Below are 15,577 nucleotides of genomic sequence, written 5' to 3' on the forward strand. Positions count from 1 at the left end.
AGAAAAGCACCCCGGTAACCCCCCCCCCCCTTGGCAGCAAGCCAAGGCCAGCCAACAATTTGTTTTTTTCAACTGCCCACCAGCAGGAGGAGGGGTTCTAGGGGGTTTGAGAGCCCACAACTAGTAGCCAGCTTAATCCTGTTTAATCTAGGCTCTACTTGAATACACAGAAATTCAAGCTAATTCTCAAAAAGGTAGAAACATGTCAGGGCTCATCAGAGCAAATCAGAGCTCATCTAAGTTTAATTCATCTTTGTAAAAATGTTGGTCAATACTATTGTTCCAGATCTGTTTGAAAAATTCTTCTCAATCTCTCTATCAGATTCACAGATACCTCGCAGAACACAAAATGACTTAATCTTTTGGCAGTTTAGCTCTCCTCCAATAATCCCTGAAGATGAAGAAGATGAGGGAATGTGGTATGTTGTGAATAAAAGCATGGATGTGATCTTTGGTGTTGAAAACTGCAAATAAAATCTCAGGTGTGGAAAGTTTGGCATTGAAGTTGTGCTTGAGTACTTAAAGAAAGCTTGTGGTCACCCCTCTTGGAATGCGGACGAGCTCCCAATTGATCTTTTGTGGTTTTTAATCCACTTGTTTTTCATTTTTTTTTTGAATTAAAATGCTACAGCTGCCTATAAGATGCTATCAACGAAGGGTAGTTACGCTACGCGTAACGCGTAGATAACGGCAATGTAACAAAATTTTTGCTGTTATCTACGCGTTACGCGTAACGGCAGTGCAGTTACGTTATTGCAACACGTTGAGCCGGTTTTTTTTATGCTTGTTGCGTTATCCAGGCACGCGGAGCCCTTGAGAACGGGCAAAAAATGAGGCTAAAAAGCCTTAAATAGTCCATTATTGCGTTATCCGGGGGATAACGCAATCACGGGCCTCACATTTGTGAGGCCCGTTACGTTACGCGCGGGGCCTGAAATGACCCCGTTACTAGTAAAGTAACAGGGGGCCCCGGATAACAGGGGTAGTTACGTTACCAAAATTGTGCGGATAACGCAACATAACATAACTACCCTTTGTTGATGCTATGCAGTGAAAAGAGCGGCAAGCTGGCTGCGCAAAAAGGCCCGCTGTGGGGTTTCTGGGCCAAAAAAAGGGTACGCACCAAATTTGTATGGATTTTTGGGCAGAGCCCTGAGGCTACGCACAAAACTGGTATGAATGCCTTGTGAAAATGTATGAATTTTGGCCAAATCTTGGATTTTTGGTTACCCACCTCTATAGGGGGTTTCCAGGGTCCTGTTCGGGGGCGAACTTTGGCCGCCCAGGTTCCTGTTTTGCGCGCTAACGGACCCGCGGAACGACCCTGGGAACATCGCCGGGGGCAGTCCAACCCGCGATCACCTGCTGACTTCTGGGGGTCGCCTCCCGGCCGCAATTGACCACACACACCTGCATCCGCTCGTCTTCATACCTCGCAAAGACGGACGACACAGTATAAACACTTGCAGCTCACCAAGGAAGAAAAAAAAACTTCAGCAATTGAATCAACGAGCCTCGTCTTGATAACGGTGTCTTTTCCGGTCATCGAGAGGAGTAAACACTCCCCTGGATGACCGGTTCTCTCTAATCATTGAGAGGAGTAAACAAGTAAACACTCCCCTCATTGACCGGTTCTCTATGATGATCGAGGGGGGTGTTTACTCCCCTCGGTGACCGGTTCTCTCCGGAGAGGAGTAAACACTCCCCTCGAAGACCGGTTCTCTCCGGAGAGGAGTGAACACTCCCTTCGATGACTGGGTCCGTTCCGGTCATCGAGAGGAGTAAACACTCTCCTCGATGACTGGGTCCGTTCCGGTCATCGAGAGGAGTAAACACTCCCCTCGATGACCGGGTCCGTTCTGGTCATCAAGAGCAGTGTTTCCTCCACTTGATGACCGGGTTTGCTCCGGTCATCGAGATACATGCGTCCCGACGACCAGAACGTGACCAGAATGTTACAGTCATCGATATTTGTGCATCCCGATGACCGGAATCAGGCTTGCAGAGGGTGGTGGGTGGCACTGGGAGTGAGCTTTCAGTCGGATTGCGGGTTGAACTGCCAGTCTATAATCGGAGCTGAGCCGCGACTGCTGTGAAATGTGTCTGCGGGCCGGGGAACACAGGCCAACTGCCCCCCGGACCGTTGGAGATGCTCTAAGCCCTCTGGTGAGACTGGGCTGCCGCCCAGACCCGCTCACCACGAGTGGCTGTTAAGCTCGCTCGCGAGGACAGTGTCTCCTCAACAGCCCACTCGAGCAGCCCAGCGAAGGCTGGTAACACCGGGTTGGTGGGTTTGCTGGGGCGATTTCGAAAGGGACTGGCCATTTTCTCCTTGTTTTCCCGCCAAACATGAGAGAAGGCTGGCACAAACCCTCGGAAAGGTACTGTTGGAGTTGGTGCTCGTAGCTTCCCCTTTTCACTATTTATAGCGAGCCATCAATCGCTGCTTTCTTCCGGCCAGGTCACTTCTCTCCACATTTCCATTCTTTACACTCCTCTAAATCAATTCGGCCAGGCCGTTGATCATCACAATCTTTGAGCATACTCCTCCCACACCTCATCTTTCCGACTCCTCGCTTAATCTTCACGTGATCTTTCTACACCACGTGCACTCACGAACCAAATATTCTACGAAAATGTTATTCCAAAACCGATTCTTAATGATGGCATTGTTCATGGCGCAACTAGTCATTAACCCAATCCACACATTACCCTCTAGTCAACCGGCTTCTAGTGGATTGGGCGACAATGCCCCGGGCCCTGCCTATGGTCCAGCAAAAGGAAAACTCAGAGAGGAGGACACCCATCGAGGCGATGCCACATGTAAGTCTATTTGATGAATTCTAGCGGTAATGATAATGTGCTCATTAGTGTGTGTGTGTGTGTGTATCTCTCAGACTACTCTCCTGGATTAGGCTCATGTGGGCAACAGAGCGGTAACCAGGATCTCATTGTAGCGGTTTCACACTCTCTGTATGACAGCTATGAAGGAGGAAATCAGGATGGCAATTCGTGAGCAGATATTTCCAATCTTTTGTGTACACAGTCCGCATGCTCTAACGCTCGAGAAATTTCTTCCATCAGTCTCTGCGGAAAAAGCATCCGGGCATCCTATGGTCCTAATTCCATAGTTGTAAGCGTTGTTGACCGCTGTGAAGGCTGCAGTACCAATGATTTGGATCTCTCGCCGGCCGCTTTCCGAAGATTGAGCCCACTCAACACTGGAAGGCTACATGGAATCCGAGTAAGCTGATAGGTCTAGCTCCACCATACTCCCTTTACGCGAAATACTAATCTTGAACGATCTATTTTAATTAGTGGACCTTTGCTTAAGGCTTATCAGCACATCTGGCACAAAACTTAGTTGCCGACACCCCTTCAAGATTCGACAACCAATTCCGAACAATCACTATTGCATCAGTTTAATATATCTATCAATCACTTTCCTTACTACAATCATTTTACTCTTTCATTCAATTTTGGGGTTTTTTGCTTCATCATTCTTGGGTTTTCTGGCTCCTCGTCTTTTATTAAATCGTCTTTTCCGGGTTTCAAGTATCTTTCCTCTATAATCCTTCCTTGACTGCTATTAATAACTATATCACTATGAATTATTGTATCTTAACACAAACACATTGTCACGATCGCTTGCGAATTCAATATTTTCAAATGCTTCAAAGTATTCTGTCATCAGATTTGCGAGTGGGCTGGAAAGAGTTAAATAATTTACAACTCAGTTTTCTTGAGGGTCAATATTTATTCTCTCCGGGACAATGATGGGGATGAGCCTTGAACGTTCAGGTACAATCATCAAATCACCTTATCTTATCAAATTCGTATCTTACAAGTACTGCTAATAGTCCCCATAGTGAAATAATCAGACCATGAGGTTGTAAAGTTACGCGATGAAAATCATCCGCGGTTATGCAGAAGCCGCAGCACGATTTTCACTGCGAGTCCGACAGGTTTCAGTTTTTTCTCTCTGAATCTGGCTTGAGTCTCGTCGGAATCACAATGACAGGGGTCTTAAACCGAGGTCCACACTCGGCCCTGATACTTGTGGTAGAAGGCCGCGATGAAAGAAGAAAACATGACTTCCAGGGCCTGCGCCACATTTCTCGTCACGGTTGTTTTTGTTTATCGAAACAAATTTAGCATTGAGGCATTGCGGTACCCAGGACCCTGGTGACAAGTCACAGTGTCTGAAACTTTTACATCATGCTTTATTCGCTCAGTCTCCGCGGTGAGCATCCGCAACTAGATTGACATAAATACAACAATCCCGCTGATTTATTTTGAGGGCGGTGAGCGATGCGATGCGATGCTATAAATATATGGTTTACATGGATAGATGACATTTTATCGCTATAAAGTTTCGCTGCAACCAGCTTTTGGCTCACCGTTCTCAGTTTGTATGTATTTAATTAAACATCAATGGTCCTTATCGTACAACAGACAAACCAAATTTCAGATCTTCCCCATCTTTGCTTCGAGCCCATGCTGACTTGGATTCACAGGTCTGCACCTAACTTAATGCAAGTCTCGTCGTTTCACCCTCCGTTCGAGAGGCTTAGTTAGCTAGGGTCTCCACTACTTTTGAGTGTTAGTATGTTGTCATGGAAGACTTGGTGCCTTTCAACAAAAATTTATTGATCTGTTACGCGGCGGACACGCAGCGGGTGAACAGCAAATGAGTTACCAGCGGTTATGCTGAAGTAACTTCTCCACACATCTCCAATAATCAACACCGACTGCAATTCTACATAAACAAAGGTGGAAGTTTTAGTCACAGTCAGGGAAACTGCGATGCGCACAAAAATGGGGAAATCAGCTTGTAGGTAGCCTGAAAGCCACTCGGTGAAACAATTTGTATGCATTATGAGAGACTACGCTCTCCAATCGTAGTGCCAAGAATGAAAGCCCATACGCCGAGTCAAATTGTGCCTCCTGGGATCAACAACTGGTAGCTCCTTAAAACCAGTACAAGGTCCTAAGGCGGTTTCAGGTAATCGATTTGGCGACAAGTACCGGGTCGGTCATCTGATAACGTATATTTACATGATAGGAACAATCGTTTGGAAGGTTGAGAAACACCAAGTTTTTTCCTCTTTCCATCTCTTTTAGAAACTCATTCGCGTCCTTCAATCTTTTATAAAAAAAGATGGCCCACGAAATCGACGAAGCTACCGAGAGGCGATCCGGCATGGTCGATTACAAGGTGTGTACCAGGCATCCTCACCCAGGACACAGTCAGCGGCTCCTAAAGAACCAGAGACTGTCGCGATATAGATTACCGAACCGGACAACGGGGCTGTGACGATACAACAAGAACCATCTGACCTTCCTCCCGCTGACGGAGGCTGGCTTGCTTGGAGATTCGCTTTAGTAGCCTTCGTCATTGATGGTATTGTTTGGGGTAAGAGAACTTGGCATCGTCGTCAATAAAATGAACAAACCAAACTTTTATCATCCAATCATTCGAATATCTGTCTTGGCTTCACAGGTCCAACACTCTGCTATGGTATCTTTTTACCATTCAAGCCATACTCTGAACTTAACCCTTCCCTGGCAGCCTTAATCGGTATGGAATACCCCATTTCATGTTTGGAATTTTTATTCATGTCGTGGATCGTATTCGCGTCAATCAGGAACTTCTTGTCTCGGCTTACTCTACACCACAGGTGTGGTGCTGTCGCCACTGACATTGAGATATCCGACATTTTGTATTTGGTGTCCTTGGATTGGCTCTATACTCTGTTTCGTTGGCTTGTTTAGCGCCAGTTACACGAAAAATGTAAGATCTCAGACCAACCTCAAAGCTTCCTATGATCTATCGAGCTTTTTTTGAGGGAATGCGGTATTTAGGGCGTGTTCCTGATCCTCGCTCAAGGTGTTTTGTATGGAATCGGAGGCTGTAAGTCAAAAAATAAAGCCGCTCTTTCTTCTCGTCGATGGCCTGCTTGCGCACTCCTTTAAATCTTCGATTGTCAATCTGACTCTCCCCCTCTCATTCAGCGATGATCTAGTGAGCTATCCCCAATGACCAAGTAGCTATGATGAAGCTCAAAGAATTTCGAATTCGAAATCCCTAAATCCTATTTGTAAAACTTCAGTACTCCCAATCTAATTTACCTCTCCGAATGGTGGGTACTCAGGCGAGGCTTAATTGGAGGATTGACATTCTCAGGTGAGTCTATGCTAGGGAATCATCTATACAATACCAATTATAAGGGCTAACGTGCCTTATGTGCTGTAATAGGCTCGGCTGTCTTGGGTTTGGCTTGGGGACCTGTAATGCAATTGATCTTGGAGAAGCATCCTACCCATATAACATTGCGGTATTATGCCGTCATGTGGCTAGCACTCATGCTTATGCTTCTCCCATTCCTCAAGTGATTCTGCCCTGTCTTCTTCTTCTGGATTGGCTGAGCGCTTACTGATGATTCCACATACATATAGCGGGCGGCTTCCTAGGTCATCAAAAACAAAGTCAGATAGTATAAACATGGAATACTTGAAGTTACCTCTTTTTTGGTTCTTGATTGCAGTAAATGTGGGCCCGATGCCTCTCATTCTCAAAATACAAGCATTCGGATACTAGCTAACCTTCCCGACATGTTCATGTTTTCTAGTGTGTGCAAAGCTTGTCAGTTTTTTTTACCGCTCTGTCCGACTAATATCTTTATTGGCTGATATCCATCTTTTCACGCATCTTTAGAGCTTTCTACACTCCAGTGATCTACATGCCATCGTTCGCTACGAGTATGGGAAGATCTGGGGCGCTTCCACTTGAATTTTACTCAGCAGCCAGTATCCCTAGCCAAATAATAGGCGGTATGGCGAGCGATTTCATGGATTGTAGCTGGATCTTATTCATATCCTGCATGACAAGTTCAATCAGCGTCTTCTTCATGTGGGGTTTTTGCAAAGACTTTGCCATGTTTTGCGGATTCTGCACTATATGTGAGTGTGTTGATCGCTTTCACCGTAAGTTAATTGATTTCAATGATTCATTTTTTCTCTTCAAGATGGCCTCTTCGCGCCGTGCTATACATCACTCTGGCACCGGTTCTCGATGATCATTGCTCCCAAAAACCCCAGATCGGCCTCAATCATCAATTTCTTTTTGGCCTCACGAGGACTTGCCAACATTATCACCGGGCCCCTTTCTGGACAGCTCCTCACAACCCCGACCCCTTCGATGAAAGACTACCGCGGAGTTATCAACTGCTGTGGAGCACTGTTGCTGATAAGTTCATTAGGGGTGGGGATGCGGCTTTTTTATGGCAGTGCACCCGAGGGGTCGTCGAAAGAGGAACCATATGGAATGCGTACCACCTCCACCGACCACTGGAACCATGTAACGTCAAAAGAATTACGAAACAGAAAGGAAGACTCGTACGAGATGAACGGTCTCTAGGAAGAGAGAACTCTACTTTAATGTACCAATTCTTGGCGTGATATAACAAATAAAAGAAAATTGTCAGAGATTTCTCTTGTTTCTGATCGTTGGCTAGATATTCCGCTTGAATAGAGCAGATATGTACATATTAGATATTTACGAATTCCTTATCAGTTTCTACTCACATGTGTTTTTATAAAGTCAAGGCAGATGGAACGATAATCAAACACGAAATTTCTCAACCCAACTGGGAAGTCTCGAACGCTTTATTCTGTGTTCCAAGCAAGTTTTATGCATTTGAAGACTATCCATCGCTTGAATGTCTTCAATTAAGTAGAAGGCGGGTCTGAGGAGGACTTCCCGTTGTATCAAAATGTTCATTTACATAAGAAGGCAGCACAAACCTCAGTGGCTGGTGAAAATTGATTGAGATCAAGTTTTCACCAGCAAACAAGGCTTAGAGCGTCAAGTGTTTTATATGATGTGGGCCCTTTCGGTCGTGGCTTCTATGCGATTTATTTACCGACAGCACTCAAGTCTCATGGTGATGGGGCGCGATGTCAGAGAATCAGAAAAGTGGTCGTTCATAAAGATTTGTACACATGACGACTAATGGCCGCGTGTTTTTGTATCTCCCAGCCTCATGAAGTGAATCATCATTGCATCATCGCCTCTTCCGCGGCGGAGCCTCGTCCTTTCAGACAAAGATCAAGACGTTCACGGTGTGAGACTGGCAAGACAGCCGGTGGAAAGTGATGGTTTACACTATGTGCACACAGTAATTACATATGTACTGTGTTGTAGCCCGTCGGAGTGCTTGCGCTGTTCGTTCCGTCTCCGGATCAGAGTAGATCAGAGTACATATTAATGGCGTTGTGTTGGATGATGTTATGTTTGGTATATGTAGTTGGAGCGGGTGTGTTGTGGATAAAGGGGGTAGATTATGGCTGAGTGCCGAGCATTTTCAAGCAAGGTGGTCCGGCATTTTCACAAGGTTGGTCTCCAAGCGGCACCCGACTTGATCCGGATGATGGATTCTTTTTAAAAAAAGCTGTGGGAGAGGCTGGGCTGCTGTGGGATCTGGGTAATTCTTCGTCAAGTCATCTTGTCCCTCCTCCTCGGAGATAAATACAAGTGCACTGCCCTGCATTCCAGCTGAAGGCGCTCGGTTTAAAAGGGTCAAGTCAGCGGCCAAGTAACCACGTACAGCCCTTCTCTCCGCTACTCGAGAAGAATTATCCCGGTTTAACTTAAAAGACTTCTCAGCCCTGGGACTAGCGACAGTCCACACCCCCAATCAGTCCTCACTTTCCCCCACCTCAAGGCCCAGCCTCCATCCAAGCCATTATCTTGTTCCGATCCCAGACCATTCCCGCTGCCGCCTGCCAACCTCGCCTGGCTCTCCATCGCTCTGGAGCTTATAGCTGCGTACATGTTTGTGATCATCTGACCAGCCATCTCATCGCCATCATACCCAGCCAACTTGCTCACTTTTTTTCCCCTCTCCAGCATTCACCTTGATTCTTGGGCCACCCAGTCCTACCAGCCCACCCAAATCAGAATCCTCGCGACCGCTTGCCTCTTTAAACTCTGTCCCTCTTCCACCACCTTTGCATCCCCCATCCCCTCTGCTTCCACCTCATAATATCTTTTGATCACCTTCAGTCACTACAAGTACACACACACACCAGGCCTCAACGAAATGGCGCCTCCGCGTTCGATTAGTCCGGATTCGCTGCAATCCTCTATTAGTAGCTGCAGTGGCCACAGCTTTGGCTCCGTTAGATCCGCTGCCTCCTCAAGTGTACCGATCCATCCGACCCTGTTCATCCGTGACCCTCGTAGGAAGAATCCTCGGAACGCCCACCAGCGTCACCAACTGACTGAGAGTGACTTTGGCTTTCGTTCACCAACCAGCCTGTCCACTAAGATTCGTAGACTGCTCTCCGTCCCTGCACTCCTCCCAAAGGCTCTCCTCAACCGCCATCATCACCAGCCTCAATCCCCCCTTTCTCAGTCTTCCTCCTGTCAACCTTCCTCTCCATTGTCTCGACATCACCCCGCACAATCAAGTCAAAATTTTATCGGTGAAAGACCTTTGGACAAATGAAGGACAATCACAACGTACTATAAAGCAGGTTTGTTTTCTTCCTCTCCACCTCGCCAAGCTGCCTGAGCTGATCAACCTTCTTTCTGCGTAATCTTCTTGATAGCTTGCCACCATCAGACACTCTCTTGATCTCCCTAATATCTTCTCACTATCCTAGTTCGCGATTCTCTTACTATTTTATTTTATTTATCTTTGCAATGTGATCAATCACATACATCATAGGCTCACATGCCAACTTATCCGTTCAGCATCATCATCTTCCTCTTCCTATTCTTCTTATATAAATAAATTTAAAGAAAATCAAAAAAAAGGTTAGACAAAATCATCTGTTGGTACTTTTTCCACCAAAAGAGCAAACCTCTATCATTACTTGTATGTATGCTACTCGTTTTCATCTTTCCATCTGTTTTTTCTTTCTTTTCTTTTTCATCCAAGTTTCATCCGACCCGCCAAAATACACTCCCACAATGTAACCAGTAACTATTTCAACGATCTTGTTTGATTTTACATCATTTTCTCTTGATTTGTGGGCGCATCGGTCAAGGCCTTGTTATGTTTTAATTTTTTTGGGTGCTGCTTCTTACCTTATGTATAATAAGAGAAGCGTGTTTTTTTCGAAGGACTATTTTGCAAAGCATGTCGCTCCAATGCTTCCTCTATTGCTCTCTCTTCAAGTCCGCTCGAAGGGTTTTGCTCCCTGTTGAGCAAATGGATAGCGGGCGCTGACTGCTTGGCCATAGCATCTGAACGCAAAGAGGGCCAGAATCAATCCGAGCTTAACCAAGCCTCTCTGGAGGAGAGCCCCGCAGGGTCTCTGTCTCACAGAGACGGAGGCTCGCGCTTCGCGCGAGGGGCGCCAGCCTGCCAACTCAGAAGGGAGGACTGACTAAGTTCGGAATCAACCAAGTGTGGAAAGACTGCAACACAGCGCAGCACAGTGCCGAAGTGATGGCCAAGCGGTCAGCGCCCGCTGTCCATTTTCTCAACAGGGAGCAAAACACTTCGAGCGGAGTTCTCTGTGGATGCTAGCTTCCAACCATGAGATTGCCTCGATTCAGCTCGATTCGGCACATGTTCCGGCGATGCCGATAACACCAAAAACTGAGAGCATTCTACACTGAATGCCGGAACCTTCATCGTAGGCTTAATAAGTCACTGTTTGAATCGGACATCTAGAGTTTGACCTCGATGACCGGTACAGTACAGGCTATGTACCGAGGAGAAACCAAAAATGTAACTGTAAGGTATTTTCTGACGTAATCATTCAAAGGACAAGAGACAATGCCTATGGATCAGGATGTCGGATGATTGGGTTCGAGTGCACCGCCACGACAAAAGGCTCAGCCCTTCCTGAAAAAGGCAAGCTACACAGGCTTTCCCCGCTAGTAACCTAGGCACTTATCTCCGTTGGCAGCGGCAGGGTTCAATAACACCGAAAAATGTTCAGAGGTACCAAAAGTCGCGTTGGCCGGCTGGATTGTCCGCAAAGAATAAGCACGGCAGGTAAGAAGTCTACTGATAACGTCTAGCTTAAATGCGGATCAAAAACTACGGCTTACTTTTCCCCCACATTTGTCCATGCCTCGGTCTATCGCAATTAACACATCATGATATCTGCTGTTAAACAATGCATCCAATAAGTGATTTTTACTGCCACCTGACCTGGGGTCATTTCAATTCAAAAAATTGAATACTCACGCGGTGTGTTGGATCTGGTTGGGTAAACTGGGTTGAGTGATGGACATCTATTTCGGAAAGCCAAAAGTTAAACCAATGGTCAGTTCCAATGAAAACATGGAGGATGTATGATACCTTGGGCCACGTACCTTACAGGTTCCGCAAGATTGGACGTCGCTGTCACTCCAGGAAATGAAGCCTCCCTTGTGACTGAACTTGCGCAAGCTCCTGCAAAAAATAGAGAGATTGGTGATCAGGATGTGATTAACTTTCGAGCCTCTTAACCATTTCGATTCGTAAGAGGGGGGACTGACTTTTTACAATCGTCTCTGGTGATCGGAGGTCCTTCGACAATCCCACAAAAGACCACGGGTGATTGCTGCTTCGCTTGGATAATACTCAGCGCAGCGGCCAGACAGAGTATAACATAGACTGAGATGCTCATTTTGGCGTTGTAGCGTCTGATGAAAGAGATTGGATGGGATATTTGGCGAGTTGTGCTAGCTCTCTGGATGATGGCCTCCAAGAGGCTTGCCTTTCTGATACAGTCTTTCCCAACCCAGCTCGACTCCAGCCGGCAATGCAGGCAACTGCACAGCCAAATTCAGCCCACAGGAGTTAATACATACGTAATATGCATTCTTCCAATCCTTCGGACTTCTTCCCTCTCTGACTCTCCCCGGGTGACCCCCGGAGGGCTCTATAACTGAACTCAACTTGAACTGGTCGCGTCGGGCCGTACATACCATCAAGTCCTCGCCTACTGGTCGGCAGGGGCGCAAAGCACTGTGAGACAGATACCGTGTGGGGCTGCCCTCAGGGCTCTGCGCTATGTAGAGCCTAGCTTATCTATTTCCCTTCCTCTCCGGGTTGAGTGGTGAAAAAAATAGACTAATTTAAAGACTAAAATGAACCACAAGGAACTAGATGAGAAAACAAAAGTAAATACCAAGAGATTTAATTTAAAAAACAAGGATGAAAGAAAGTATATAATAAGAAAAAGGAGTGGAAGAGGAGTTTATCTAGTGATAATTTCAAAATTTCATAGGTCAAGTTTAGATTGCTATATTGCTAATTAAATATTGATTTTGATATTTGAGTGCAAATGTGAAATGGTCAGATAATGAAGTAAGTTTAAATTTACATTGACACTGTGCGTTGCAAAGTGGGACTGTTTTTCTTCTCGCCCTTTTTTAATTCATTGGCTATTTCTTGGCTTCTTTTTGCTTCCTTGATCTTCTTTTCCCTTTTCTCTTTTTTCTTCAAGTGATTATGAGTATTACTGATTTCCAGCTTAATATTAAATAGTTCTTCTTGATCTTTTTCTTCCATGCAGAACTTCTTAAATTCTGACATATCAATACCATCTGGTTTTCCATGACTTTCAATCATATCAGAAATTAACTTCCTATTGTTGATGAAAAGCTCTTCATAGTGCTTCTCTATGTAATCAAGGGGTGAAATAACTTCATCTCCATTTTTTTCTGAATACTTGATGAAGTTTGGAATTTGAATTGGATCATATCTCATGCGTAAATAAAGCTTGAGCTGGTCTATTTCTTCAAAGAACTGGTATCTTGCTGACATGATATTGAGCTTTTTCCTTGTAATTTCATCCAGGATTCCTACTTCAATCAAGTTTTTTCCCCCTTCAGCTTCAACAAACTTGATAAAACTGAACAAAAACCTAAGCTGCTGGCCTTCAACTTGAGGAAAAATGCGGAACATCTGCCGGATGGTTTTTTTCATACCTCTATATTCACCACTTGTGTGGAATCTTCTTAGCTGTTTATCCATAGACTTTTCTCCATTTTGATACCTTTCTAAAGCACTCCTTCCCTTTTCTTCACCACTAATTTCTGATATGGCTTTTCTATTTGAAACATATTTTAAAAACGGATCTAAAAAATTATCATCTGAAAACATTAGTTCCCTTGTAAGTGCAAATTGATTGTTGACACTTTCAACTTTTGATTTTCTATCAAAGGGATAATTCAGATCTTTAGAATAACTGAAAATTGCTTTGTAGTTATAGTAAGACAACCTTGTGCATTCCCTCTCCCCAAGAACTGTGATTAACAGCCAATAGAAAGACAAAAAATAAAGATTTTCAGCTTTGGTAACCTGTTAATGAAATAACAGTGAAATATTTAAGTGTATCTTACCTTGCATGATATAGCTTGCATAGGGTACCAACCCTCTTACAAGTAATGCATACTCATTGGTGTGGTAAGAAATCCAATGTTGATTTTGGGAAACCAGTGAGTAGTAGATATTTATTGCAGCAATTTCTAGTGTGTTATCCTTCAAGAAAAACTCTTGATAATCTTCTGTTGTGATATAACCATATTTGTGCATATAATTGATTGTGTCAAATATATTTTTTCGTAACAGTAGGCCTTTCTTATAGAATTTCTCATCAAAATTATCTCCCATCTCAATCTCTACTGGTCCAATCTTATGCAATATTTTGCTCAAATTTTCTGAAACAGCTTTATAGAACTGGCGTATTGATTTTTTATCTGAATTGAACTTTGAGTGAGTCTCATCTGAGTCAGTTTCCCCTCCCCTCATGATTTTAATTAAATTTTCAACTTTCTCATGAACTTGGCTGTAAAATTTCACATTGTCTTCATCTGGATGCTTTTTGAAGAAAATGGTTGAAAGATATTTGGAATCATCCTTGGAGGAAACTGCATTATTCTCTAGATCTTTGGAGATTCCATTGGCCTCCTTTCCTTGATCAAGAGTTGCTGGAGGAATGGAATCAATATGCTTTGAAAGTAATGCACTCTCTTCCGGAGATATTTTTCCAATGAATTCCAATCTTGATCCAAGATTAACTAAAAAAAGCTGTTCAACAAATTCCTTGTAGGGTTCAATCAATGTTGATTTCTCTTTCAAAATTTTACTAATATCTTGTTCAGCAAGTCTCATCCGGTGATTCCCCTTTCTCAAAATTTTCTGTCCACTTTCTATGAGTTCTTCTGCATCTTGCAACATTTTCAAGCCAGCCATAGGTTGATGTGGATGAACTTCTATTTCATCTTTTGAATCTGAAATAAGTCTTTCTCCATTTTCTGGAATAATTTTTCCTGCATCTTCTGGATCTCGAATGACATTTGCATTTTCTCCATCTGGAATAACTTTCACTCCATCATCGGGATCTGGAAAGATTTTACCTCCTTTGGAAAAATTTGAGCGTGTATAAATTTTCCATCCCTTGTGCAAAAGCTTCAAACCATCTTCCTCTAGCTTTTTGCCTGTCAAGATTTCCTTTTTATACAGTTTGATATCACTCCCAAGTGTTTCCAGAGCATTCTTGTTTTCAATCAACTTTTTTGCATGTTGTGTCCAAAACCTGATAGTCTCAAGATCCGTGGCCATCTCGTGGATTCTGAGTGCCAAAGCCGGGTTATTTTCAACTGTTTTAAGACTTTGCATGAAGCCAAGAACCGGATCAACTGGAAGGATTTCTAAATATGAAAAGCATGGAATGTTTTGTTGTTATTAGCTCCTTGGAATTGAAAGTTGGATAAGTAAATGTTTTGGGGACTTACCTTCTGACGGATCATCATATTCTTCATCCTTTTCCTTCTTCTTTTCCCCTTTCTTTTCCTTTTTCTTCTCCGCCGTCTTCTCCTTTTCTGTCGGATCCTTTTTGATTGAATCAGTTGCGATCGCATGCTCTTTGGCTGAATCATCCTTAAGGATAACATCCCTGGAAGCATCCTGCCGAGAGCCATCATCTTGAGGGCCGTTATCCAAAGTCAAATGATCTCTGGAAGGGGCCTTGACGTGAACACCATTTCGCAAAGAATCCACTGCAGCGGGATCATGTGTGGAACTAACAGAACTTTTGTACAACATATGTTCTCCTTTTTCGATTGCATTATCATCGCCCACTGCAGCTACCCCATTAGATTTGGTGATAGTCGGTTCTATAATGATGGTCGTGGCACTCCCTGGAGTTGCGCTTTTACTATCTGTGAGTGAATCTTTCATTTCTTTTTTTGGGGGTTAAGGGAGGATATAAATAGTCAGCCTTCTGTGTTGGCAGAATCTAGCAAGACGGTGAGAGGGGACGGGGCATACTTTCTGCCGACTCGTACGTATCCTCAAGTAAACTTTGGTGCATGCTTTGGGTGGCTCGAACGTAGTACAGAGCCAACAAGATGATTTGGCGATATCTTCTCCATGAAAAAGGCATGGCGAATAAGCAGATGAGGAACTATTAACGAGTGACACTAACAAATTATCGTAGACCAATTATTGCGCGGGGGGAGAAAGGGAGGGCCCTGCTCATGATTTCATCCTCATTTATAACCACACGGTCCTAGCTTTTTTTTTTTTACCTCGGAGTCGTATTACGATGCGCGTGGAACCAG

The 15,577-nt window shown here is 44.3% G+C and overlaps 4 protein-coding genes across 4 annotated transcripts; 3 read left to right on the forward strand and 1 right to left on the reverse strand.

Annotated features, from left to right (window-relative positions):
• Positions 1-2,636: 2,636 nt before the first annotated feature.
• PtA15_4A322 (uncharacterized protein) lies at positions 2,637-3,333 on the forward strand (the record flags this gene model as incomplete). The annotated part of the gene is made up of 4 exons (XM_053168195.1): positions 2,637-2,823; positions 2,898-3,012; positions 3,085-3,244; positions 3,319-3,333. The coding sequence occupies 4 exons, from the start codon at positions 2,637-2,639 to the stop codon at positions 3,331-3,333; spliced, it is 477 nt and encodes a 158-aa protein (XP_053019428.1).
• A 1,828-nt stretch (positions 3,334-5,161) lies between these two features.
• Positions 5,162-7,420, forward strand: PtA15_4A323 (uncharacterized protein; the record flags this gene model as incomplete). Its single annotated transcript, XM_053168196.1, has 12 exons — positions 5,162-5,218; positions 5,290-5,416; positions 5,504-5,581; positions 5,649-5,794; positions 5,866-5,914; positions 6,016-6,025; positions 6,114-6,187; positions 6,260-6,392; positions 6,460-6,553; positions 6,633-6,646; positions 6,719-6,963; positions 7,029-7,420. 12 exons carry the CDS (start codon positions 5,162-5,164, stop codon positions 7,418-7,420), a joined length of 1,419 nt encoding a protein of 472 aa, XP_053019429.1.
• Positions 7,421-9,104: 1,684 nt separating this feature from the next.
• PtA15_4A324 (uncharacterized protein) lies at positions 9,105-9,512 on the forward strand (the record flags this gene model as incomplete). Its single annotated transcript, XM_053168197.1, has 1 exon — positions 9,105-9,512. The coding sequence occupies one exon, from the start codon at positions 9,105-9,107 to the stop codon at positions 9,510-9,512; it is 408 nt and encodes a 135-aa protein (XP_053019430.1).
• Positions 9,513-10,894: 1,382 nt separating this feature from the next.
• Positions 10,895-15,399, reverse strand: PtA15_4A325 (uncharacterized protein; the record flags this gene model as incomplete). The annotated part of the gene is made up of 8 exons (XM_053168198.1): positions 10,895-10,984; positions 11,072-11,129; positions 11,211-11,257; positions 11,339-11,417; positions 11,504-11,650; positions 14,551-14,665; positions 14,750-15,196; positions 15,285-15,399. The coding sequence occupies 8 exons, from the start codon at positions 15,397-15,399 to the stop codon at positions 10,895-10,897; spliced, it is 1,098 nt and encodes a 365-aa protein (XP_053019431.1).
• Positions 15,400-15,577: the final 178 nt, after the last annotated feature.

The sequence above is a fragment of the Puccinia triticina genome, chromosome 4A (genome assembly GCF_026914185.1).
Source record: "Puccinia triticina chromosome 4A, complete sequence".
NCBI classification, from domain to species: domain Eukaryota; kingdom Fungi; phylum Basidiomycota; class Pucciniomycetes; order Pucciniales; family Pucciniaceae; genus Puccinia; species Puccinia triticina.